Below are 27,277 nucleotides of genomic sequence, written 5' to 3'. Positions count from 1 at the left end.
AGGCGGGGAGTGGGAGGGGTGGAAAGTGAAGATTTCTTTAACGGACCCATTCTCAGTAACTACCCAACCGATATCGACATATGACCAAATTAAGTTAATAATAGTATAAAACAATATTTTTGAGAAAAATGAGTAAACCCTCCCCCATCGTGAGCTTCCGGTTTCCCGACTTGTTTATCTTTCCTCAGGTCTGATGGACTGATTTGCCGTTAACGACAACATCTGCCGTCCTGCATCTTATAATACACGTAACGCAGACATTTCCAACGTGCCCATCGCAGAGCTCGAAGACTACTTCCATTCTTCGATTCCTAGGCTTTGCCGAAGTTACAACGTACAACAGCTAGGTCGTTTTAACTTCTCTTTTTTAAGTAGTTTTAAGCATACGATAAGATTATTGCTTTCCCCTCCTCCTGAGGACAATAAGTAATTGGAGTTTACTCTGTTTATTATCCGCTAAATAAATAAATAAATAAAATGTTTTGACGCTTCATGTATGAAAGGTTTTGTGTATTTTTTATATTAAAATATTTGAGCGGACATTTATCCCATTAGTACCTAGCACATATTGTATATGCATATATTATGTCAGAATATTCATTTTTGCGTGATACTGACATTCAAAATCTTACAATATGCACTGAAAAGACAACCTTGATCTATTACAACACTATTAATAATAGTGCGATTTCCACCAAAGTACTTAGGATCATGCTTTATATTACAACCTATGTTACAGTATGATTATAGGATCAACTTAAGGGGGATTTGCAGTCAATTACTAAAATTCTAGTAATACCATTATTAGCTTTACTTGAACAGACACCGGTAAGGAGGGTATTTCTAAATACCGTATAGTGACAGCGTCTTAATTTTTTTCAGATTTTTCTGTTGAGTAGGTTTTTAGAATGGGTTCGTGGAAGAAATAATCACTTTCCAGGCCCCGCCCTCCCACCGTGTGCATTGCATGTCAGAACTGAGATCAGCTTTGAAAAGTACTAATTGAGACCTTTCATTTGAAAACCCACATTGCTATATTCGATGAAATAAAATTCCAAGTATTGAAGAATCAGGTACTTCACTCTATGGGCGAGCGTTCACAGTTCCTAGGTTTCCACCCAATTTATTGTCAATTGGCATAACCGTTTTTGAGAAAAAAAGTGCGTGTGACAGCGTTTTACAGACAGACAGACGGACAGACAGATTGACAGTAAGTTGATTTTAACAAGGTTTTGTTTTACACAAAACCTTTAAAAGAGAGATATCAGGTAGTGCTGCAATTATAGACGTGTTATGTTGGTAAATACCATCTATAAGATATTCTCCTCTGTCTTGCTAGGCCCTTGATAATTCCTCCTATCTAGGGTCGGAAATTATAACCGACATGAGCTATGACGATGTGATCCGTGCACGGTTGTTGGCAGCCAACAGAGTCTACCTTAGCTTACAAAAACTGTTTCGCTCGAAACATCTCACCATAGGGTTAAAGCTCTTACTGGACAAGACTGTGATCTTTCCAGTCCTTATGTATTGCTCGGAGACCTCGGTCCTTGGCAAGAAAAATTGCGAACTCTTAACCGCGTTCAAGAGATGAATTTTTGGTCCCTTTCATGAGGATGGAAAGCCTATAAGGGAAATATCTATGGTAGAAAAAGAAGACGTGGCAGACCCTGCCTCAGATGGAGCGATGGCGCGGACCAGAACGCCAGAAAGCTTTTAGGGATGTCGAATGTCGATGTAGTGGGTCTCGAAATAAAAAAGCCAAGTTATGATGACGGTGGGTATACCCGTTATGCAATATACAACCACCACTATTCTTCGCTTAAGACGGTAGAGACTCATCTTATGTATCGCTGTTATTGGAGGTGGTCGGTCACTGCCACGCAAACTCCGTACTCCTTGGTTTTATTCAAAAAACTGGTGGAATGTGAAGAGTCGGGGACGACTATTCAGAGCCTCATGCTAGAAACCTCCATTTGAATACAAAGGGGACAATTTCTTATTTTTAGTACACTAAGATTTTGCTTTTAAAGACTATATAAAGAATTACTAGTTTGAGTAGTTACTGGGTGAGGTACTGATTTTACTTCCTCCGTTGCCGCTATTCGTTATCTTGGAGTGCGGAAAATTTTGGCCTGGTTAGTTGGCTATTGCAGTAATCTTCCGCTAGCACAAAATAGGGTGGATTTGGTGATAATTCCCAACTTGGTGATAATTCTCAAATTGAAGCAGACCTTCACTAACAACATCTCGCTCTCACCGTCTACACCCGAAATCAACAAAAAAGGGCGGAGTTGGTTTTTCACCCGCAAACCGCGTTTTCAAACTCATGATGGTGCATACGCTGCTAACTCTTTAATACGGTAATAACAACAGTATGTTACACTTGTCTATACCATACGCCAAAACGCACAATTAAGCTTATTGTACAGGCACATCTCAACTTAAGATACTTCAATTTATGTTATTTCGAGCTACAGCCCCTGAAAAGTCGAGAACATACTTCAATTTAAAATGTTTTGTTTCGAGTTACAATGCAATTTTTAACACAAATTTTCTATTTCTTGCTTGGAGCTAGTTGTTTTCGATTTAGGATCTGTTTTCTTAGAACCAATTAGTGTCCTAATTCGAGGTATTCCTGTATCATCTACCACAAGAATAAATTAAAACCCCAGAGGAAAAACATTAACCCCATGATACATTCATCGATACTCGAGTCATTCTGAGTTATGCCAAGTACAAACCGGTTGGGAGAAAAGAACCCATTTGCCCTTCCACTGAAGCAGAAAATCACGAATTAAAGAACCAACCTTAGAAATGGTTTTATCAACACAGTAATTTTTCACTAAACCTTGGGCAGTATTTTGGGGTGCACTTTCAGAATATATTATAATTGCTCTGGATATTATACCAAACACCACAAGAGTTAAGTGTACTTTCGATGCCGACAATATTGTCCAATATCGGATAGGTTAATATTCAAGAAATTTCGCTATTATATTTTGTATGCTGCTTTCTGAGTTTCTCCTGATGACCCCAGCCTATGAAGATTAAATATAAAGTTTCGCTTCCAAATCTTTTGCCAGAAGATATAAAAGAAGAACAACTTAACATGAATGAATCAACTTTTGTGAAGGAAATATCTGATATAATGGAGTCTTTCTCTAAACTATCCTGGGAATATTCTACTTCAGATAAATCTTACTCTTATATGACCAATATCTTCGAAAAACGAATTGCACAGCTACCTTGATGTATGCTAGGTCAATGATCCGCATATGGAAAACAAGTTACAACACTTTAACCGAAGTTGTTTAGAAGGCGTCAGGGGCAGACAGGCGAACATACGCCAATGATACCAGCAAACGCCACTTAAATTGCGAAACTCAGATCCTCATAAACAAAATAACTGGCAAAAATAACTAACATTGACGTTCTTCTGAAATTACCTTCAAAAGAATAAATTATACCAGTCTTAATGTATTATTTGTTCTACCGCCCCCTTTTCTATTCTTTGGAGGAAGCACAGGCATATATGCACGTCAAACCATAGAAAGCGATTCAAAAACAAAGTTAATAATCTCAGTCAAGCAAAAAGATAACTGGTTCCATCGTACCCACTCAAATCAAGCTGTTTTGTTTGAATGACTTTTTTTCGAAGCACAAAAGATACATCCGAGTATCTGTATGTCGATCAGTGATCAGATGATCATCTTCATAATTCGACGCTTTTAGGAGACACTCTAGTGTGTATTATGACCGCAAAACATGAAGTGGTTGGAAACAAGATTCTTTATTACGTCTAGCCGTTACAAAGATACAAACTGGAATTTTTGCATCCTTTTCGAATTCCCTTACAGCACCAGCACTTACCGTACAAGGCTCCATTTGCAAAGTCACTAGAACAAAATAGAATTAACCAGACGCCGATTGCTGAAGCGACGAATCTGACGAAGGTCAGCATATTCTGAAGATCAGGTTGACACAATCCACTGGAAGAAGCCACCAATCGATTCAACACACATATATGTACCTGCAGTTAGCAGTTAGCACGAATAGTGTCTGTAATACGGTGACGTCACGCGGAAATAAAATTAACTACTATGAACACTTGTAACATAAAAGGAAGCACCAGGTTAAGTAAGGATTTTAGCCGAGGCACTCTTTTAAAACCGAGGGAGGTAAATTAACATACTCATGTCAATTATGAGGAACGAATGCGAGTGTAAAGGTAGATATTTTGGTTAATATTCCCGAAAGCTAGCGAGCTAGGCAGAAGCTGCTAGAGAGCGCGGCGAGATAAACCACAAAATCGGCTTCGGCTGACTCCACTGTACATCGCTTGGACACCAACACTAAACTCCAATATCAACAATTGCAAATAGGGGTGGACATTGGATTTATCAGTGCAGACCTACTAAACTTGTTTTTTATTTCACTGGTAAATTGATACGAACTCGATTGTCCACTCCAGCGACTTACAACATATGTGACAGTGCGTCGAGCTGCATCTACGCACGCTCGTACATAGATACGCGAACCGAACAGATGCTACCACACATGTTTTCCGTCGGCATCCAAACAGTAACTAAGATTTCAGATACTTGGGGCCCCAGCGGATTGTTGAATCTGCGTTGTCCGCACTCAAAGCTGAAATCGAACATCGAAAATTTTATCTCAAAATCCCAGTTCTTCAAAGTATGTACGCTGGGAGATAGTAACGAAAGGTCGCGCTCTCATCTTAATGGTAATTTTCATGATTCACCAGTGGACAGTCTGTATCTAAATAGGAATTCATAAAATATATATGTAATTAACGAATAGCAACTTGGACCGCCAGTTATATCTTTAGGTGATGTTCCGGTGTAATTCCCAATAAATTTTGTCGTTGGTTTTTTTTGGAGCTGTATGATGAGGTTCGTTATCTCTGTGACAAATGATTTTTTCATCTGGTTTGCAGAATGGACTTTTCTCGTCTAGCTCGCTTAAAAATATAGTAATAATCAGATATTATTATTTTAAAAATGTGGGGAAAATTCGATTCCTATCCCAAAAAAACAACGTTAACACTGTGGACCCTAACTCGCTTCGGAGTAGAAGTGCCAAACTCAAACCTTAGTGGATCACCTTCATTAATTTTTCCCCCCACCCTCCAAGACGTTTCAGAGGCTAGCATGTGGTCCACGATATTCTCAGGTATCAATCGCGCTCCGGCGTCAATTTCTCCCTCCACTCTGTATCCGGCGAACCGTAGGTAGTTAAAAACAAAATTCTCCGCATCCTCTGGAATCATCATGCATGTCGGGCAATACGGGGAGTCGTCGCGCTCAAAGTGATAAAAGTATGCACGGTACCCTCCGTGTCTGCTTAGCAATTGAGTTAGGTCGTAACTAACTTCATCGTGAATCATCCATCTTTTTTGCCATTCCAAAATAGATTCACTTCGTGCTAATTGTCGACGGTAGGTGTAGGACTCGGCGATTGCATATGATGGGTCACAGAGCCGTTGACCCTCATTCGCCAAGATGTCGACGGGGACCATACCTGCTATCACCCAGTCGTCTGATGTCGTACGGTGAGCGCACGAAGTTCGCAATGCACTCAATAAGTATAGGACTGGGATTTTTCGATCTTATTTGTAAATTTGTAAATTTTTTTCACCAAATATAGTCATGTGTGGTATCAAATGCGTGGTCTCGGTTAGTACTCCGAAGCCGGTCTTAATTTTGACATTTTATGGGAAGGTAGGGAGTGCGGGGGTGGTTTCTTTAACGGACCCATTCTCAGAAACTACCCAACCGAAAAATCTGAAAAAAATCAAGATGCTGCTATGGTGCCTAGGCTCCGAAATACCCTCCATAATTTTAAGTAATTAGCTGCAAAACCCTCCTTGAGTTCATCCTAGCACCCATCACAAAATGTTGTAATAATGTAGGCCACAATATAAAACAAGATCCTAGCAAGTTTGGAGGAAATCATACTATTATTACCAAATTTATCGCTTTTTTGCAAATTCAAGGCTTAGAATGTCGATATCACGCGAAAGGGGACATTCTCACATAATATATGCATATGCATTACGTGCTAGGTACTAATGGTACAAATATACACTCAAATGTCTTTATAAAAGAAACATACAAAACCTTTCACACCAAAAGCGGCCAGCTTCCGGGTTCTCGACTTGTTTATTCTATCGTTAGCGAGTGCGGAACTCATTACGCACGCAGCTTTCTGTAGCCTAAAACATAAAAAATATTGCTCACACTGTCTAATATGACCCTAATATTTCTACTAAATCAGTTGATCGATGATCTTCCAGAACGATATCTTCAATTTTTACTATGATTTCTGTTCACGCCCTTTTTAAATGTCATTTGCGTCCTTCATCACTTTCAACACTTGTGCGACCAAGTGTAAATGAAGCAGTCTTTTTATTATTCTGAATTAAGTTGAAGTCTTTACATCCTTTTAATAATCGTTCATGAATTTGTTTTCCTGCATACCTACCAACAGCTGTAAATACACGAATGAGTTGCCAGATCTACATTACACTTCATAGGTCTTCATCAAGCAAAAGTATCATTTCATCAAAACAAAACCTGAAAAAAAGGAACCTAATGTTGGTTTTTATTGAGAGATGTTGTCGTGAGTTTCCATCCAATTGGTCACGCACTGCACAATTTGGGAAGATGACATGCAATGGTTTTTGGTACACCATCGTTTCAAAATTTTAACATCGCCTTCTTTTACTTATGTGCTGCCTCACCTCTGCTTTGAATGCAACGCTTATGTTATCTGAGGGAGGAGCAAGTAAATGGCATAAAATGCGTGAAAAATTCAAAAATATCTGCGCAACTTGTACTCCGAGAGGCATGCGGAAAATAATATCGCAGTTGGCAAGGTAGTCCATCAGGTAATTTCCAAGTTTGAAAAAGGTACACATATCAGGGAGATGCAGCGTTGCTGCAGGGAGGTGCGGAGCTGTGACGGATAGTCAAGGTTCTTTTTAAAAATGAGGGTCCAGGTAAACTTATGCTATACAGCTTCAAAAGTGCGACAACCTGGGTTACAGAAGTTGAGCAAACCTACCAGAGGCTTACTACCTGTGCCAAGTCAAGGAGGATTTGGCCCGCTTATAACATAGCCCGATCACGAGAGCTCCTCTGCCAGACGCATGCAAAAGCATACAAGATTACGGTGGTGTGCACGGAGTACTTGTCCATAGGGGATCATGCCGCTAGGCTCGGAGTACCCTACAATTCGCATTGCCGAAGCTGCGGTGAAGGGCTCTGGCTGAAGTCAGACTACGGACACTGGGTAAACTATTCTTTGGGGACCTCGGTGAGATTCCTAGCTGGGAGAGCTGCTTTCCTTCGTGAATGCTACGGGCTGGTGGGAGAGCTGCTTTCCTTCGTGAATGCTACAGGCTGGCTCTGAAGATGAGAGCCGGCTGGATTCTGCCTCCCTGCTCTTATAACAGCAGCCGCTGTGGTATTTGCTGACATTCAGTGCCAACTTGTTAACCGAGCACCAACGGACCAAAGTATCAAGGCTGGACAGCCTGACCAAGAAGAGACGTAGAGGGCGCAATACTTGAGGGAGTAAACACGGAAAAGAAGTAAGAACATATAAGGTCGTAGGATTGTTGCGGGGAGTTGGCAATGGAATCTGCAAAGTTTATGGAAGAAGGGAAAGATTGGGTATAATTGTGGACATTTCAAGTGTGGAACTAAAAAGATTTCAAGTTACCGCGGCAAGGGCGCCAGAGGAAAATACGAGTTCGGTGCAGAGTTAATTGCAATTAGGACTCCACCACCAGTAGACTTACCCGACGCAACACGATCCCTGTCGCAGCGGAAAATTAAATAATCTTTGAGGAACTTAAAGTACAGTATATTTCAAGCCGGATTGCCAAGGATTGCTGATTGCATCACATTCAAACTAGGCGACTTTAAAAGAAGCTATCACTCGGACGGGGTTGCTGTCTTTTGTCAGTTCAACACAAGACAACAGTGAAACCGACCTTGCTTTTTATGTAATCCAAAACTTCGTCCGTAGAAGTGGCGAACGCAAGTCTGTTTTAGTGGGGCGGCTACCTTTAATCGGGGGCCGCCGGCATGATTGAAAGAAGTGTGCGGAACAGCAGCGGGGAGTGTTACTTCGTCGACAACGGAGGCAGCTCTGTTAAGATTCATAGTCAACAGAGGAGGCTGCGACGTTGAAAGCGCGAGGGAGCGAGATAGCATCCGAGACTTTTTCGGAATTGAACCCGAAGCAGGCTATGTTGTAGGCTGGGCCACAAACGGATGGCGAGAAACGTGTGAGGCGACCGAATCAAAGCCTGCTCATCATGGATGCTGGAATATAAATAGATCCAGGATCGTTTGCTGACGTCCTTCGACGGGGTTTGCACGGAATATTGCTCTTGGGCAGCTCCAACTGTTGAAGAATGTCCGAGTGCCGATGCAAAAGGCGGATTGCATCTGTAAACGATAAATTGTGGTAGTTATCGCAACGATAGGAAATTTTAGATGCGAATTTCGCACGGATATCCAGAAATGTTAAAGGAATTCCAAGACTTTGGTATAAAAGTGCGCAGATAAACAGGAGTCCGACAAAAAAATGGATTCTCATGTATCTGTTTTAATTAGATGACGAGAGCAGATCATTCTGTTAGAATCCATATGCCATTGAAACAGGAATAATTTGGTTATCATATTTTGCCTAATTTAATGAATCCTATTCAATATTATGAAATATATATAATGAAATAACGAAAATTGGTATATAAATTCTATATACGAATGAATTCTAACTTTAGCAAGTAAAGCGCATTTCATGATTCTGACACTCTATCATACCTCAGCTTGCAGTAAATTCACACGAAAATGACAGTTTCTCTTTTGTAACTTTATTATCAATAATATTTCCGCAAAATTTTGTACATGTCCAATGATATAAATCTATTCAACTAAGAAAGCTGAAAAGGTCAACGTAAATTTCCTTCACGTCCCCCATCCTAGAACTAAGCACTTCCTAACACGCCTGACCAATATGGAAGTCTTCAAATCATCATCCAGCGTATCAAACCACCGTTGTTTCGGTCGGCCGCTTACGTTTTCGTAATTTTTCCACGACCAATGCAACCCCATATGGATCGCGAATATCTTTGTTTCTGGATTCTGGAAGTTGGACTCTCTTAGAAAATCGAACATTATAGTCGAGTCCACAGTAGATCTACTATAGGCAGTACCCTTACAAAAATGACCCCACTTGCAAATGTGCTTGGAGAAGCTTATCTGTACACATCAGAGACGCTAAACAAGGAAAAGGCATAATCTTTGTCAAATCATATTGGTAAGAGAGAGATCGGTAAGCTTCTGCTATTCTGATACTACGGCGTGGTCACCCATATAGCAAAAAGTTGTTTCACGTATTCACTTATACATAAGCAAAAACTTGCCAATCTCACCAATACATTGGCAAGTCCGGGCGGTATGTCAAACACAGCTGATCGGGTTTTTGGTACATCTCGCTCATGCTCAAGGGCAAAACAATTTGAAATCGTGTGTACTCGCACTGATTTCCCCCCTTGAGGGGCAAGGGGGAGTGAGGTAGCTGTCTAGTATCTAACTGTGGTCGAGTCTATACAAACTCTCTTGGAAGTGCATCAGCCGTCAGAACAGGTTTCAGAAGTGGGAGGAAAAGAATTGGCAGTTTCAGCAAACCTTTCAACATGAAGTTGTTGCAAGAGGAATTGGGACACTGCGAAACACTGAGATTGCTATTTGCTGAAATGAGTGTTGATCGCTACCTAACAACGGAAGAGACGAAAGGTTGCTCTCAAGGTGGTCTCTCATTGCCACTTTTTTGGAGTATGTTAATCCACTCACTACTGCAAAATCTGCCAATACAGTAAGACCTTGTATCGTGCACAGGGCAAGTGGGAGACGAAAACCTGGCGATAGCCATAACTAAGGTTCGTAAACGCTAGCCCGTGTCTGTGTCAATTGACCCATGAGAATTGGTGCGTTAGTTTCAAATTCCATTCAGAAGTGTCAACACAATGAAGATCTTGGGGAAAGTATTATATATCGCGACTCGCCGATGGCAATAATCAGCTGCCGACTGTATACGTGAGGAAGCTACTGGAAGCTGGCAAAGCCGATGTTGAATGGGTAGTCTGATTGACCTCAGAGAAAGTGGCTTGTGTTGTATGTTTCAGTTATCTAGTACACGGGTACATAGCAAGATCTTGCACGATCAAGTACAACAGATCTGATTGATGCATGCAGTGTGACCTTCTTTGTGATTCCTTTAAAACAAAATTTAAATCAATTGATCAATTTCAAATCTGTGATATCTAATACTTCAAAAAAATTATTTCCTGATATTATTACTATAGGAATTTCTAGGGACCAAGAGAAAAGTTCGAATTGTCCATGATTGTGAATTATCCATGATCGAATTATCAAGGTTCAACCGTCCTTAGATTTAAACACCTATATATCACAACCGCAAACATAAAGACAATGATACATCAGTAGCTTTCAAACAAAACATGAAACAGAAAATAGTACTTTACAAAACAGTCCTCAATTTGACATGGCTTGTGTAATAAGGAACTAAGAAGTCAACTCAAAGGGAACACCTTCTGTTCATTTTTTTACTTTTTAATTTTTTTTCTTATTCTAATAAAAAAGTACTTCCTGAATGCGTGTTCAAAATATCAAATTACCTTTTACTTATACTGTTTTTGTGGATTCTGCCATCATTTCGGATTCGTTATCCACTTCCAGATAGAGTAGACCAATTGGAAAGAAACTTTCTCTCACTTGTTTGGTCTATGGACCCCTTTTTTCAGGCTAACACCCAAACATTAAAAAAAATAAGTGGCTCTTGTTTCGTACATGGCAGGGGCAACTTATAGGGAGCTCCTTCACCTCTACCCAGGAGGGAACGTGACTCAAGTGAGAGAAATGTACTCTCCAATTGGCCCGATCCGGCATGAAGTGCATGGCGGAACCAGGACTCCCTCAATTTTAAAACAAAAGTTTTTTCGGGTTCGCTCCGTTTAGAACTATATAATTCGCACCCATGGCATGTTTTCGGATTAATACTTATACACCCACTAAACACTGCTAACCAATTCGGTCACACTGCTACCAGGGTGGAGATGAGCCTACGTCTGATGAATTGGCTCTGCCCTCGACGCAACCCTAATTATTTGTTTTTTTTTTAACTTTCGTTTTCATTTTCCAGTGCATGGAAGCGAACGTTTTCTTCTTTTCGGAATACATTTTTTCCGGTGCGCGTTGTGAGAATTTGGAAAAGCTAGTCTAACTTTAATGGCCAATGTTCCAAAGTGCACTAAACCGCGAAAAGAAAACCATACTATTGTCTAAATTCAGCTTCATGCAATTGGAATTTTGATTCTCGAGTAAAATTTTTTAGCTGGACAAAGCGCATATTTTATTTTTTGACGAACAAGCACCGGACGGGTCCAGCCTATTTCGTTCTTTGATTATGTTTGACCATCAAAATCTCAACTTTAAAACGTAATGGATTAGGAGTCAAAGATTCGAATTGATATTTTTTGTCTTTTTTTCAACGGTGGTTAGCAACAGATCGCCTCCTACCTAATCTGAAAAAATATACCGATTATTTTCAAATAAAGTTATCAACAGTATATTACAATATTTTTTTTTTAATTTAAATTTATTAACTGGTGTGCCCTTCGTTGGAATCTTAAGATCCCAAAAAGGGTACCTCCTTTGAGGGTGACAATTGAAAGGGTATCTTCGTGCTATCTGCCGTCGCAACGATAGTAGCTTAAATAACCCTGGAATCTCGGAAGCTTGATTGACAGAGCTTAGATTTTCGCTCCACTTGCTCTTCATCGACTTCGAGAAAGCTCTCGATAGTGTCGACAAAAAGTGTATTTGGCGTGGACGGACAAAACTAATAGCTATTATTCAAGCGACATATGATGACGCATAATGTCTCCTGCTGCTCCGAGGTAAAATCTCAAGGTATCTTTCTGGTCTCTCACCGGGTGTTGGACCTTGTCCAAATAGCTTTAGATTTGGAAAAGAATTAAGTAGAGTTGGGATGAAGATAAACACGAATTATTAGTCTGATGGGTCTCGTACTCTTCCTTCCGACGAGTGTCGCCCAAAGAGCGCTTGGCACAGGAGTGCAAGCATCCCAGGAAGTCCCTGTGAAGCTGAAGCGCATTTCAGATAACTGTGACCGATAGCGCGTAGGTGTGGTTGACGCGCTATACCTATAGTCGAGATACATACTGCTATTTCCAATAAAAATTGAATTCACTTTCTATTCGCGTGACATGAATTTTTATTAATTTATTTAATCGATAATTACTTGTGAGTCAGTTCAATGAATCATTTTCATGTCACGTAAAATTCATTCTTATCTGAACAATTCTGCTTACTTTTGTAAAGTATTTTTTTTAATCAAGTATAGAAAATTGCCGTATTATTACTGGATTTTTCTGAATATATTTTAAACTATTCCATAAATTTTCTCTACAACATACTGTGTGACTGGCAAAGCAGATCCGCCTTTGGTTATCCCGTTTATTGCAAAACTCGCTGTACGTGCGATAAGCTTATGGCTCCCTAAAAAGCTCTCATGCATGATGACCTCAAACCTGGCCTATTTTGACCAAAGACATAAAGTCATCAGAACTCAACCAAATGTGAGAAAATTTCACAGTTTCTTAGGGGAAATTTGGACAAGTAAACAATTTCGTGAATAAACTCAGTAATTACTAGTTTCTGAATGAATAAGCTAGAAAACATGAAAATCATGCTTCAGTGGAAAGCAATTGCGTCGGTCAGTATTTGTTTAAACGGTTTGCGGAATAAATTGTTTCTGTTAACTTTTTGCACTTTGGAAATCAACTCCAACAATCGTGAGGAAAATTAAACTCAAATTGATCCCACAAATAGAAATATTGGAGCAGAGTCTCCCAACCGGAGAGTTGGGGAGAAAGAATTTACTTAAAATATTCCTTTCTTCTCGGCGTCGTGGGTCACGTCCTGAAGCGGCATACGATCTGGCTGACTGCGGAAGCGAATTGATGAAGGGACGCTATTAACCGCTGCAAATGATGGCGGGCGTGATGAGATACCGGGGTTCAGTGTAGTGTATGACATGACAAAAGTGAATTTATTATTGTGCTGGTCGCAATGATTTCGGAAATGTATATCGCATCATCAAAGAATTTTCAAGTGGTCGAAAGCCTTCGCCTTCTTTAAACCTGCGAATGACGTTAACGGTGGACTTCTCATCCACAATGATAAGCAGCTGAAGAGGTGGAAAGGCCACGTCATCACGATTCTTAGCCGTATTACTTCCGGTGAAATCAATGCACTGAAAAGGAGCAAAGCCGCTGGACTCGTACGGAAATCCTGGGAATCCGAGACCTTTCCCAAAAAGTGAAAAAGGGGGATGATTTTTAAAATTCCAAAGAAGGTGCCTGTTTCAAATGCAACAATTGGAGGAGTATCTGCGCCATCGTAAAGATAAAAGCTAAAATTATTCTAATAATCCTCGAATAATCTCGAAAGTTTGACCGACACTTTACCTGCTCTTCATCGATTTTGAGAAAGCTTTCGATAGCGGGAGCAGAAGTGTACCTGGTGTATTCGACACGGGAAAGGCACTCCGGAGAAAGTAATAACTATTATCAGAGTAACATATGATGATGCAAAATGCCAAAACAGAGTCCACCAAGGTTGCATCTTGCTACCGTCATTATTTTTTCTTATTATTGGTGATGTCCCAGAATGCGTGAGGGAGTTCAATGATATCTTTCCTCAAACACCTCGAATACACTGACGAAATCTGTTTGCTCTCTCACCCATTATGGACCTTGGCCAAATGACTCTAGATTTGGAAAGATGGGTAGGTCGATTTGAACTGAAGATAAACACCAACAAAACCAAGAATCTCAGTCTCACGGATCATCGCTCCCTACCTGTCTGCATTAATGGACAATGCATCGAAGGCGTTCATCAATTTCTATATCTAAGAAGTGTAGTTCCCGCCAACGGTGTCCGCGACGTATCATCAGGATACACTGGCCTCGTACTATTTCAAACGAAAAACTTGGTTGGTGCACAGGCCTGTCGTTCCTATTCGACATGTCTGGAAACAGAAGCGGCAATGGATATGTTACACATAAAGGAGGAGCGGCAATTGCATTGCTGGCTTCGCCATGCGGTGGAACCCACTCTCCCAAGAGGGTTGACGAATGGGTCGCCCGAAAAGCACTTGTCGCAGAACAGTAGAGAAGCAGGATGTCTCGCGAAGTCCTGGTGGGGGCGCATTTCAGCAAATCGCATACATTGCCGCGTAGATGTTGTTGATCCACCACACCCCCTTTCTCCAAGGGATAAGTGGCAATCATATTAAACTCTCAAAACGGACCACATAATTTATGCAACATTGACAAATTTTGCACTTCATTTTATATTTATTGGCACTTCGGGACAAAAATGAAATAAAACTGTTAAAAACTAACGTAATCAATTTTGTGACTTCCACCATTTAGGAACTTATTCGCCATTAATACTTTCTGCATCCAATTTTGCGTTCAGTACAGCCTTATTTCTTATACTATCAACAAAATCCTTGCACACATTTAACAAAATGCCATGCCAGACCCGTCTCCTCTGTAACCGTCTTCTTTAAGACTTTCCGAAGGAGTTCAATGGGATTGCGTTCTGGAGACAGCGAGGGGCGATTGTAATACTATTATTTTAAATACATAGCTGTGTTCAGCAAATCGTTTCAGCGCATACGGTCGTATTTAAGTAAGGTATATTTATTTTTTCAAATTTTTGACAAGATTTTTCTTTCATTGACTTCAAAAAGAATTTTGATTGGCCTTCTTTATTTTTGGCCTTGCATATTTTTGAAAATTTTACTTGCGAAACTCATAGATATGCTTATTAAAGATGAGGTTCGCTGATGAGACACACTATTTCTTAGAATTTCTTTAACTTTTTGAACATTTTGACGATCGTTTGAGTGGTTTTTGGCGGCCATTTCGCCTTATTTATTTTCACTATAATTTACTTTCTCTCTATTTTTCATACCGAAATAAATATTAGTAAGACTTCTCCAAGCACTTTATGTTTTCGATCACTTCTTCTCGCAACTTACATAAGCGACCACGCTGGCTGTTAATACAAATCAATAATGTAAAAATAACTTATTGAAAGAATCCCAAGATGCGCCATTAATGTGTACCGTTAGAATTCCATACCATACATTTTGAGTGATTTCAGTCGTACATTTACCATACAAGAAAAATTTTATACTTGCCAAAAGCGTGGTCGATTTTGAGATTAACTAAATATAAAAGTTAATGATGAATTTATCTTGGGTGGATTCGTACTCGTTGCCGAGCTAGTTCCAAAATAGGAACAGGAGACAGTAGCTGTTGAGGGCAGTACAGTCGGTGTCAGCCATATCACCGCTGCGCTGAAAACAGTAACAAGGATCTCTGGGAGCGTGGCGGGAGACGGACTAGTGGTGCTCAGCGTGCAAATCGCTATCGTCGAGCTGGATGTAGCGAATATCAGCCATTATACTCCTAACCAGAAACCGTCGCCATCGAGGATCCCCTGAAACCAGCAAAGAAGCAAAGGTCCATTGAAGTTCTACTCAAGAACCATTAGGCCATACATACTCTAAGCAAGTTTGTGAAAAATAAAAAGATCGATACTGTCCACCAGCGGGATGAAAAGGACCTCGCCAAATAAACTTTGATTTGAATTGTGGGCGGATTTACATTCGATATAATTTGCAGCAATGTTATGTTTTGCGAACTGTAAAAAGGAGCGCACAATATCTGCGAACCGTTTCAGTCACGCTGCTCCTAGTGCAGATGCGAGGCAACGTCTGATGGGTTGCTTCTGCCCTCGTACGAAACCGTAAGCCGGCTTTGCCCCATTTTAATTTTTGAACCTTGGGTAGTAAACGCAAAAAGAGGAGTCTGTGGATCGAAAAAAGTGGAAGTACCATAAGTTGCTCTCCATTTGGTCCAGTCCAACATTAAGTGGATCAGGCCTGGAGGGGGCAATCCCTACAAAGACTACCTGAAAAAATACAAGCCGGCCATCAAGACTGCCAAGAAGTGGTTCTGGTTCGACTATTGACAATGAAAGTAGCTGCGAACCTCCGAGACGGTTCTGCCCAAAGAATATAAACATAACATAACATAATTCTTAAAAAGTCGGAAATTCCTGGATAGAATCTTCTGATGAAACCCTAAAGCAACTAGTTCAGACGCACTTCCCCGCCAGCGAGGATATCTATGTATCAGAGCTTTATTCGGTAATTACCATAAAATTGGCTGATCTATAAAAAACATATATGTAAACCTACAGGCCCAGATAGTATAGTGACAGTCATGCTAGAGTCCGAAAAAAGGGTTGTGTCGTGGTTTGTCCATATTTACTGAAGCTGTATCTCTTTGGGTTACTTATTACACTTTTAGAGACGTGAATGCTCTACGGACTTCCGAGCAGTTAGCAGTTTCATGATGAACACCCCGGAGCGCGACCTGGCCATCCACAAGGACTATTAGAGAACACCCTTCTCTAAATCTCACCACACAAACCTAAAACCACAGAAAACACTCTAGCATGGTTAAGCGATTAATACAGTATGTTTATAATATATGTTTAGCTGCCTTCTTGAATATAGAGAGAGCATTCAATAATGACAGCGCCAATGCCATCAAGAAAGCATTAACCAGTATGGGTTTGGATGGGTATTTTACGCATTGGATAATATTCATGCTAAGAGCTAGGATAGTCCAGCCTGACTATGGAAGGTAGCCACTTAACCAGAGCTGTGAACAGACGTTAAGGTGGTGGCATATGTCGACGACTTGGTGATATTGATGTCACGAATGTTTCCCTCCATCATGAGTGACATTATGAAAGGAACGTTGAGAAGGATGTGGGCTGCAAGATGCGATCTCGGCATAATTCCAATCAAAATGAAGCTGATGGTATTTGCCATCAAAACCAGGGTACCCGAATTCCACCTCCCGTGACTAAGGGAGTAAAGATTGGTTATTTCCCCCAATGTAAAGTATCTGGGTGTAATCCTGTATTGGAAGCTAAGCTGTGGATGTACACAGCCGTGGTATGTATCACCCTACCGTACATTGTATTGTGTGATGGTAGGCTCTGAGCGAAAAATGCAATAGAACGAAAATTCTCCGGATTCAAAGAACGACATGTGTGGATTCTACCGGGGCTCTGCAGTCCTACCCCGTAGATGCTCTCAATTTACTGCTGCACCTCCTTCCTACAGACGTGAAACGCCCAGTGTTTTTAGACTACGTGAGTCCGAATGTTGGACACAAAGCCCTACGGCCATAATAATATACTAGACGAAGTACTTCGGGAATTCTAAGCATTGCCAAGGGACTACACTACAACCAAGTCGAACTTCACGAGAAATGTTTCACAGACGGATCCAAGATGGCCTGTGGGAATTTTCTCGGACATAGACAGTGCATCGACTACACGTTCCAGGATTATCCAGTGTATTTCGAGCGGAAGTACTACCAATTCGGAAACCAGTTGGCGGCTGGGTCATGGTCTTAACCCCAAACGTAACATAACCATTCTGACCAACAGCCAAGCAGCCATTAAGGCCTTGCATTCAGCTGAACAGTCTTCAAAATGACCCGCTGATAGCTGTTAGGAGAGGAATCTACTTGCCTTACTTAGAACCCGCAGACCTCAGGCTCACCACCTGCACAAGTCAAGGAGGATTTAACTCTCCTATAAGAAGACGTGATGGCAAGAGCTCTTTTGTCAGACGCTTGCAAATGCATACAAAATGACAGCGGTCTGCATGGGGCACTGGCCTATTAAAGGACTATGCCGCCAGACTCAGCATACCCTACAACTTGCATTGCCGAAACTGCTGAGAATAGGAAGACACAAACCAAAGATACGTATCTTTTTGTTCCACTTAAATTCGTTTTCAATAAATACTAAATATTTAGAGAATGTTGAATGGTACTGAATCCATAGAAAATCTAAAATATTTTTGATAATTAAAAAAAATAGAAATTCAATTTCTAGACCAATATTCCTAAAATAAATGAAATAACATACATATTAGCTTTTTTGTTGACCCTTTTGGAAAAGAAGTAGCTCAATTGTTGGCGTATCGTATTGTAATATCAACAAAAATAAGACATGAAAAAGCGGATTTCGGAAGAAAGCGTTTGATGCAATCAACATGGAACCCCGGAGCAGTTTCAGTCAGTTTGGCTCGCATCTTCAGTCTTTATTTTTTGAACCCTTTGCAATTGCACCGAAGTAGACACTACCCTTGGTTCACTAGATCATTAGGATAAGAAATGATCAAATTTTTGATCGTGGCCAAAAATGTTAAGAGCCTCTGCACCAGAGAATGTAACACCTGAGAAATTGTTCAATCAAAAAACGTAAACATGGGAGTAACACATGAATCTACAATGCGACATCGGATGATAAACTTGAATTAAAAATAGAAGCTTTTATTAGCAAAAAGTTTGGCTCGAACACGCAACGTCACATGTTTTCGGTTTCTAGTCGAAGCGGATTTTCTCGCTGGACTGACGGTGACCTGATATGAACTCAAGGTGCTTCGTTAATAATTCCCAAACCATAACGTGCATATGAGCAACAGCAATTAATTCTCGTCATTCATTAAATAAAACGATGATGAACAGAATTTCGCCTTGCTCTGAGCACATACATAATATTACAAGCGCATTTGCAACCAAGCCCGATTCGTGCCAAAATCACAGAAAATAAACTTTTTTATGCTTTTGACGGAAAATACGTCTGACCGCGATATTATTTGGGGAATTCCTCCAAGGTAAGATTGACTGCTGAATTTTTTGCAGAAGTATTAGGAGAATTCCGGCCATTAGTAATACTCTATTTCCTTCACAGTGCATTATGGTTTCCCCGCTTACGCAGACTAGATGTATCTGTACTTATATAGACTTAATCATAAATTAATTTAGCGCTTCTACTCTCTCGGAAGATGATTTTGGTATTCAAGACACGAGAACTTCTAGCAATCATTGAACTCAGTCCAATTCCCATTGCATTGCAGAGAACTTTAGCGAATGTGTTCAAAGTGGGTCCCTTCTTTTGACTTAAAATTAAACTTCAATTGTTCTAATAAATCTAAATACATCAATTAATTCATTACTGCAAGCAAAGTACAAAATATGCAACCGAAATTGAAAGCAAGAAGTGGTGTCCTGTTGTCCTGAAAAATCAATAATAGATTGGAAGTGGATGAGACACAACACTGAACTTTTTCTAGTCTAATGTGTCATGCAGCAATAGAGTAACAAGTCAGAAAACTAGAATCTGGACGCTTTCGGTATGAAAGGTTTTGTGTATTTCTTATTTAAAAATATTTGGCTGGACATTTGTCTCATTTGTATCTAGCACGTAATGTGTATGAATATATTAGGCCAGAATATTCACTTTGACGAGATACTGACATTTAAGGTCTTAGAATTTGCAGTCAAGCTACAATTTTGACCTATTTTAACTTTGTCAGTAATAGTGCGATTTCTATCAAACTTGATAGCCGATAGGATGGAAAGGATTTCGGGGCGCTCACAGTTTCCACCTTCCCACCAAATTCCCGATGGAAGAACATGCACTTGTACCATTTTAGGTGTGCATGCATGGGCATATTTATGCATAGGTCGAGTAGGTGGGAGAAAATCCGTGGAGAAAAATGGCTGTGGGAAGGATACCCAGAATAGAAAATCAAAAGTCACTGGTATGTGAAAACTGCTTGGTAGTAACTGCGTCACAAGCACATAGTCACGAACCAGTTGCTGACGCAAGCTGGTACACTACAGCAAACATTTATATCGCCTTGTAAGCGGACTTTTCACCAGCATATGTCAGCGGGACGACCATGTTCCCCCCTGCATGGGCGATTCGGCGACCCGGGTAGGGATATGACTGGTCGGTTAAGGTGAACATTTCCTTCGTGTTTCGCAATCCAACACGCAACTTTGTCGCAATCCCGAGACGGGTGAACTGTGATTTAGTAAAAGTAGCACGCCCTAAACTAGGAAAAACACCTGAATTAGTTCAGTTAACTATGAACCACAGGGGTAACAGGAGGCGAAGATCTGACGACCGTCGCGGCTGTGGTCTGTAAACGCACGCTTTGCTGAATTCGGGGCAAATACCCAAATAAAAATATGGATGAAAGAAATGAAATACCATGAAAATTAAAGGGCAAACACGATATTGACGCCATTATTGTTGATTATGGCACCATTGCAGCAGATATTGAAACAAATAATAAGGAGGAAGTAATGAGCCTGGATCCCCTCAAAGTGGTACAATGCTATGTTTTGTAAGGTCCATGAAGTCGGATGGGCGACCAGTGGCCAAGGCTGTACCGGGCACAGCAAGGAAGAAGAAGTTCTCAGAGTGGGAAATTGTCTGAAGGAGGTAGGTTATACCCCGAATACACTCGACGATTTCCGAAACGCTCCCAATCGTTACCAAAAGGATGGAAGAAGCCGGGGCACAATAGTTCTTCAAGGACGCGGTGCGACTTTCCCTTAACAGAATAATAATGGAACAAGCCACTCGAACAAGTCCAAAGTGGAAACCTAAAGAGTAAAGAGGAGCAGAAAAGGAATGGAGGATACTAGCATAAAGCTTCTAACACCAAAAAAGCAGAGGATTCAAAGAACCAGTAACCGAGGGGGTGCAACGTTTGGATTAAAAATCTGGTGTGAACCAAAAAAGCAGATAAGACGTAGAAAACCCCTTTCGGATGCAATTATTATCAAAAGCAGAGGTAACCTCTCTAACGCTGAGATTCTGTGGAAGATCAAGGGAGATATAGCTGCGTTAACAGTCATGATGCCCAATATTGGACGACCTAAAGCATCGACGAGCCTGTTGCTAGCCAAAATGTGTTCATCCATTTTGCTATACGGGACACCAGTTTGGACAAAAGCCCTTAATGTTCGGCCTATAGGAGAAACTTATTTTCAGTACACCGTCTAAGCGCATTAATAGTCGCTGGTGCATTCCAAACAACGTCAGACGAAGCAGCTTCCGTAGTTGCGGGAATGGTACTCATTGATAATTTTTTAGATGAGGAGATGCGAAAATTATGCAACTAGAACGGCCGTAGTTACCATAATGCTGTAATTCGACGACGGGAGGAGAGAACGCGCACAATCAAAGTGCTGTAAGAACGAGGAGCCGGAGTACACACTCTTCTGTGTCCGCAATTTGCAAATAAGAGGGTACAGCTCGACCTCCTCTTGACGAGACCCTTGCAAGTAGAAACGATTATTCCGCAATCTCAAGAAGAGTGGAATCTAAGTAGTGACACCCTAAGCTAAGGAGCCTCGAAGGCTATGGCGCTTTCGAAAAAGTGGCAGGGAGGCAAGAATTCCCACCGTAGTAGTAAGCCGGCGGGACTTTAACACGCCTCACCTTGTAATGTCCGTGGGCATATCGGGTGAGGAGAGGTAGTTTTAGCGGGTTAAAGCCCCACCCTGCGGCTTTCAATGTTTTGCATCTTGAAACAGAATCAGACAGATGAACAGGCAGTAAACCGATTTTAGTAAGGTTTTAATTTTCAACACTCAACTACGAGTATGAACTAACAAATTAATTTTTTCCTCGGTAGATACCGACCGAAATGAAAATGTTTTTGATTGATCAGTTTCTATCGCAGGGCAAAGGCAATCTTATCAGACGTTGCCTCGCACCTCTGCCCTGCAGAGCAACGTGACCAAGAGCGGCTAACGATCTTGTTGGCTGGATTCAGTTAAGATACATACACTTTTTGTATTGGGACAGAGTGGTCCTGAATCCGCCATCTGCTTAGTGGCACTGATTTCAAAATTCAAGTGTGACTGAAATCTATGAATCTTGTTTATTCTGAATTTTATTTTCGGTTCAAGTTTATAGAGAAAAGCAAATTAGTACTTCTGCTAAATGATATTTAATCGCTGGCAATCAAAAACCAAATTTTATGAAAACAAAATCTATGGCATTGGATCAGTAAAGGGGGCTAGGATCTTCTACGAAAACAGATCCTCAAGACCGAGGGCCTGTATCTTAATGTTAAAATTGTCAGATATATAGTTCTATACTCTTATCTGACAAGACCAAAGGGAAGGGATTTATGATGATTCTTTCTGTCATCCGCCATCTACCAGAACTAAGGCATCTGGTAGAGTTTACAGGATCAAACGGCCTTGAAATCTTAATAGGTATGATTCGAACGCTGTACATATTTGTTAGATGCCCGATCAAAAACCTCGAACTATAATAAGCATATGTGGCAGTTTATATCAAATCTCTCGTTGATGATAAATAGAGTATAGTTGGAGTTATTCTACTATGCTAAATCCTACCTGATCTCTCTTGGTGACAGGCCCCGCGACAGGTCGACCAAGAAAATGCACAGAATGTCGTTACAAACATGATGATCGGATTAAGTCACAGGCCTCGGAGAAATGCTAGGGCGTCCACCTCAGTCGACGCGGCAGGACGGGCCCTGGTCCTGTCGAGAAATGGGCAAAGGTTCTTGACGCAAGGACGGCGTCAGGACGTAAGCAAGTTAGTCCGCACACAACGAACAAAACAAATACGTGTCTGCACGCTAAATGTTGGTACCCTAACTGGAAAGACGGAGGAACTCGCAAGAGCCCCTCGGAAAAGGTGCATTGACATCTGCGCTCTGCAAGAAACCCGATGGTCTGGTTCCAAAAGCTGCGACATTGAACGTGAACGCGGTAAAAATGGCTACAAACTTCTCTATTTTGGTAACCCACACACTCAATATGGTGTTGGCATTGCCATCTCAGAGAGTTTCCGTGATGCCATTAAAGAAGTCGAACAATTTGATGATCGGCTGATGAAGCTCACCATTATATCAGCTGATCGCACTATTCACTTCTTCACTGCGTATGCACCACAGACAGGCCGACCAGATGCCGAGAAAGATGCCTTCTGGCAACTTCTCAATGAAAAGACTTGTCACGTGTCTGCTGACGATTACATAATCATTGCCGGCAACCTTAATGGTCATGTGGGTGAAAAGGCAGACGGTAACAGGTGCCATGGAGGAAAGGGGTTCGGAGCGCGCAATGAAAGTGGCGAGCGTATAATCGATTTTGCGGCCACCCATGACCTTGTACTTATGAATACATGGTTCATCAAACGATTGTCTCATCTTCCCACATTTTATAGTGGGAACAATAAAACGCAAATCGACTATATTCTCATAAGACGTCAACATTTTACCACTGTCACTGATTGCAAAGTCGTTCCCTATGAGACCATCGCATCTCAGCATCGGCCGTTGATTGCTGTCCTGCGAATTAAGCCACCGATAAAACAGCGTGAGGAACGCACTTGCCCGCCGCGCATTAAATGGTGGCGATTTGGTGAGAAGAATGAAGAAACGGTCTCACTCATACGATTGCCAACCATTACGAATGTGGAAGAATCATGGAACCAAATGAAAGACACGATCCACAAAGCGGCCTCTGCAACCCTCGGGGTCACCAAGCCGGGTAAGCGGTACATCAACCGAGATACTTGGCTTTGGAATGATGATGTTGAAATGAAGGTCCGTGAAAAGAAACGCCTCTACCACAAATTTCTCGACGATAAAACGCCTGCTAATTGGCAAACTTATAAGAATGCCAACCGGGAAGCAAAGAAAGCGGTCGCTGTCACCCGAGCGAACCATTTCAAAAATCTTTACGATAAACTGGACACTCGGGATGGCGAGAGAGATCTGTATCGACTTGCTAAAAGCCGTGATAAACGCACACAGGATATCGAACACTTCTGTTGTGTTAATGACAAGAACGGTACTCTGCTTACCAACCGTCGAGCCGCAACGGATAGATGGCGAGAATACTTCGAGCAGATTTCAACTGAAGAATTTGCTCATCCTCCACTTCCGCAATCATTGCCCACATTTGGAGCAGTTCCACCAATCAGCGCAACTGAAGTCGAGTAGGCAATCAAACAAATGAAATCGAGGAAAGCAACAGGACCTGACGACATCGCATCTGAGCTCTGGAAAGCGAAGAGCTGGGACCCAACACTGTGGCTCAGTGAATTCTTTAACCGGGTTATTCAGGAAGGAAGAACACCATCTGACTGGCAAGAAAGTACTACTGTTCCAATATGGAAAAAGAAAGGTAGTCCAGCAGAATGTTCAAATTACCGTCCGATCCGGTTACTTTCCCATACCATGAAGATTTTTGAACGCATTCTTGACAACCGTATTCGCGAAATCGTTGAAATAACCGTGAATCAAGCCGGATTTGTCAAAAACTGCGGAACTACTGACGCAATACACGCTGCGCGGTTACTCATGGAGAAACACCGTGAGAAGCATCGCCCTCTTTACATTGCCTTTCTGGATCTAGAAAAAGCGTTTGACCGTGTACCACACGAACTCATCTGGTATGCTTTACGACAACACTTCGTGCCAGAAGAACTCGTGCGCTGGGTTCAATTGCTCTACCACGATCCGAAAAGTAAAGTTCGAAGTATGGCGGGTGTATCAAAACCGCTTCGTGTCTCTGTTGGAGTTCATCAAGGAAGTGCCCTCTCACCACTCCTCTTTGTCCTTGTTATGGACACCGTCACACGGGATATCCAACGTCCAGCGCCCTACACACTGCTTTATGCAGATGATGTTTTCCTAGCATCTGATAGCAAAAATGATCTCGAGCAACTTGTTCAAAAATGGAATGATCGCCACATGCAACACGGTCTCAGATTGAATTTAAACAAAACTGAATTTTTGACGACCGATCCCCATGAAACAGGCACAATCACTGTCAGCGGCAGTGATCTGCCCAGAACTGAGCGATTTAAATACCTCGGGTCAACGCTATCAGCCAATGGAGAGCTGCGTTATGAAATTGCTTCACGCATTAACGCAACCTGGATGAAGTGGCGTTCCAAAACTGGTGTCCTTTGTGATCGACGTATCAACGAACGTCTCAAATCTAAAATTTACTGCAATGTCGTCCGTCCATCGCTCTCTATGGTTCTGAGTGTTGGCCGACCATAAAAGACAATGAACGGCGTCTCGCGGTAATGGAGACGAAGATGCTACGTTGGACTAGTGGCGTCACACGTTTAGATCACATCCGAAATGAGGATATCCGCGATCGTTATGGGGTTGCACCGATCGTGGAAAAGTTGCGAGAGAGGCGTCTTCGATGGTATGGTCACGCAATTCGTGCAAACGAGAATTCACTTGCAAAGATTGGTCTGAACATCGAAGTCGATGGTAAACGACCAAAAGGCAGACCTAAGCAACGGTGGCTTGATACGCTGGATGGGGATTTGAAAGCCTCGAGATTGCACCCAGATCAGGCATTCGATAGAGCCAAAAGGCGAAGCCGATCACGACGAGCCGACCCCGCTTATGAACGGGACAAAGGCTGAAGAAAAAGAAGAAGATATCAAATCTCTCGTTGATAATTGAATGCCTATAATAAACGTATCTCGTGAGGTGATGCCCACCGATAGTTTCGTCCAATTTCCGTTAATCTTAAAAAAGCGAGTTTCTGGCATTATGGGCTAGAATTTTTTTAGCAGATATTTAATTTGCGTTCGTCTAGATTTCGACATTTACATATACCGATTAGAGTTCCGGTTTAAAGGAGAGATGCTACTAATTTCAGTTGGTGTCATGTTTGTGAACGTCACGTGGGCATCCATGTTCCTGGGGTGAGGCTTAAGTGCTGCAATTGGCCTACTAATCTGCACTTCAAAATGGTTAGCTTTAATTAGAAAGTAGCGGGTATTATATATATTATACGGTTGCTATTTAAAATTTCGGGTGAGCGTGAACTGAAGTAAGAGCACGGAATCCTAGGTAATCGGGTTGGACAAAGTTCAGTGCAAGTACCTAAATGGCTACGGACTCCTTCGGTGACAGAAAATCAAATGGGAGCTCAGAACCGCACACTTTCAGAGTCAGTTGAAGAAACTACAAAAACCGTAGATGGCTTCCAACCAGACGACTTCTAAATCGTGCTTGTAAAAACAATAAGAATGTAATCAAACTGCAGGAAATTTCAGGGCGAATATAATAGATTCGTCGGGTTTGCAGAGTTCATAAAAAGGATGAATAGGACAAGCAGGTCTTCCTTAAAAAACTGAATCGAATTTTCAATTTCAGAGTTGAATCTGTGCAGACTCTTTTGGAAATACACCATCCGAGAGAACAGGTGACGAGTGAAAGAGAACTGGCGGTTTCTGTTAACCTTTCAACGCGAAAGTGTTTCAAGAGAATTAGAACATTGCAAGAGCGGTTAGTAATAAAAAGTAAGATTACTATGCTATCTTTTGAGCATTTCAAAGCACCTGCAATAGCATATGTCCAGCGATTCAATGTTCTATAAGCATGGAGCCATCTTTAAGAAATATTTTTCTGAAATTATTGATTGAAAGTCACATTCGTGAAAAGGTAGTAAGATCGCATACACTAAATAGAAACCAACATACTTACCAACATGGAAAGTCTTGCGAGTCTGTTCTTCATTCCTTGGCTTTATGGAAAGTGGACGGAACTCTGAAAAGCTTGTAGGCGATAGGCCTTTCCGAAAACTTAATGATGCCATCATAGTACATGGTGATGATGCTTTAATTAAGTGGATTTACGCTATACTAACATAAATAGTACGCGAAAGTGAGTGTTGATCGCTAGCTAACAACAGAAGTAACGACGGGCTACTCCCAAGGAGGTGTGCTATTCCCACTTCGATGGAGTATGTTGGTCAACTCATTAATATGCAAGTTTCAAATTTTGCCAATACACACGCAAGCTTATGGTCGAGACCTTGCACCTATGTATAAAAATATATAATGCGCTGGTAATTTGATTGACAGTTGGTGGCTCAGGCATGAGCTTTCAGTAAATTCGAATAAAACTACCCTGGTATTATTTAGAACAAGTCGGAATACCGGAAGCTGAATGCTTCGAGAGAGAAATTTCCTGTGCGCATTTCAAATTGAAGTATTTTTGCAATTGTGACTGGTCATAATTTACTAGCTGGGGAAATGTTCAAAATAGGGATTCTTCAAGATGATACGTGCCCATGCTGTAGTGGGACAGCGGAATCCACGGAGCAGTTTCTATATAAGTGCCCCGCCCATGGATGCATCAGACT

General features: G+C 41.4%; 1 protein-coding gene across 1 annotated transcript in view; it reads right to left on the bottom strand.

Annotated features, from left to right (window-relative positions):
• Nucleotides 1-27,277, bottom strand: part of LOC119658084 (serine protease Hayan-like) — an 82,726-nt gene that overhangs the window by 33,457 nt on the left and 21,992 nt on the right. Inside the window, exon 8 of the mRNA XM_038065347.1 lies at nt 3,874-4,033. Within this exon, the coding sequence (XP_037921275.1) occupies nt 3,874-4,033 (160 nt within the window). The remainder of the gene's footprint in view (nt 1-3,873; nt 4,034-27,277) is intronic.

This window comes from Hermetia illucens, chromosome 5, assembly GCF_905115235.1.
Source record: "Hermetia illucens chromosome 5, iHerIll2.2.curated.20191125, whole genome shotgun sequence".
Classification (NCBI taxonomy): Eukaryota; Metazoa; Arthropoda; class Insecta; order Diptera; family Stratiomyidae; genus Hermetia; species Hermetia illucens.
This window is presented reverse-complemented; position numbering and strand designations above follow the sequence as displayed.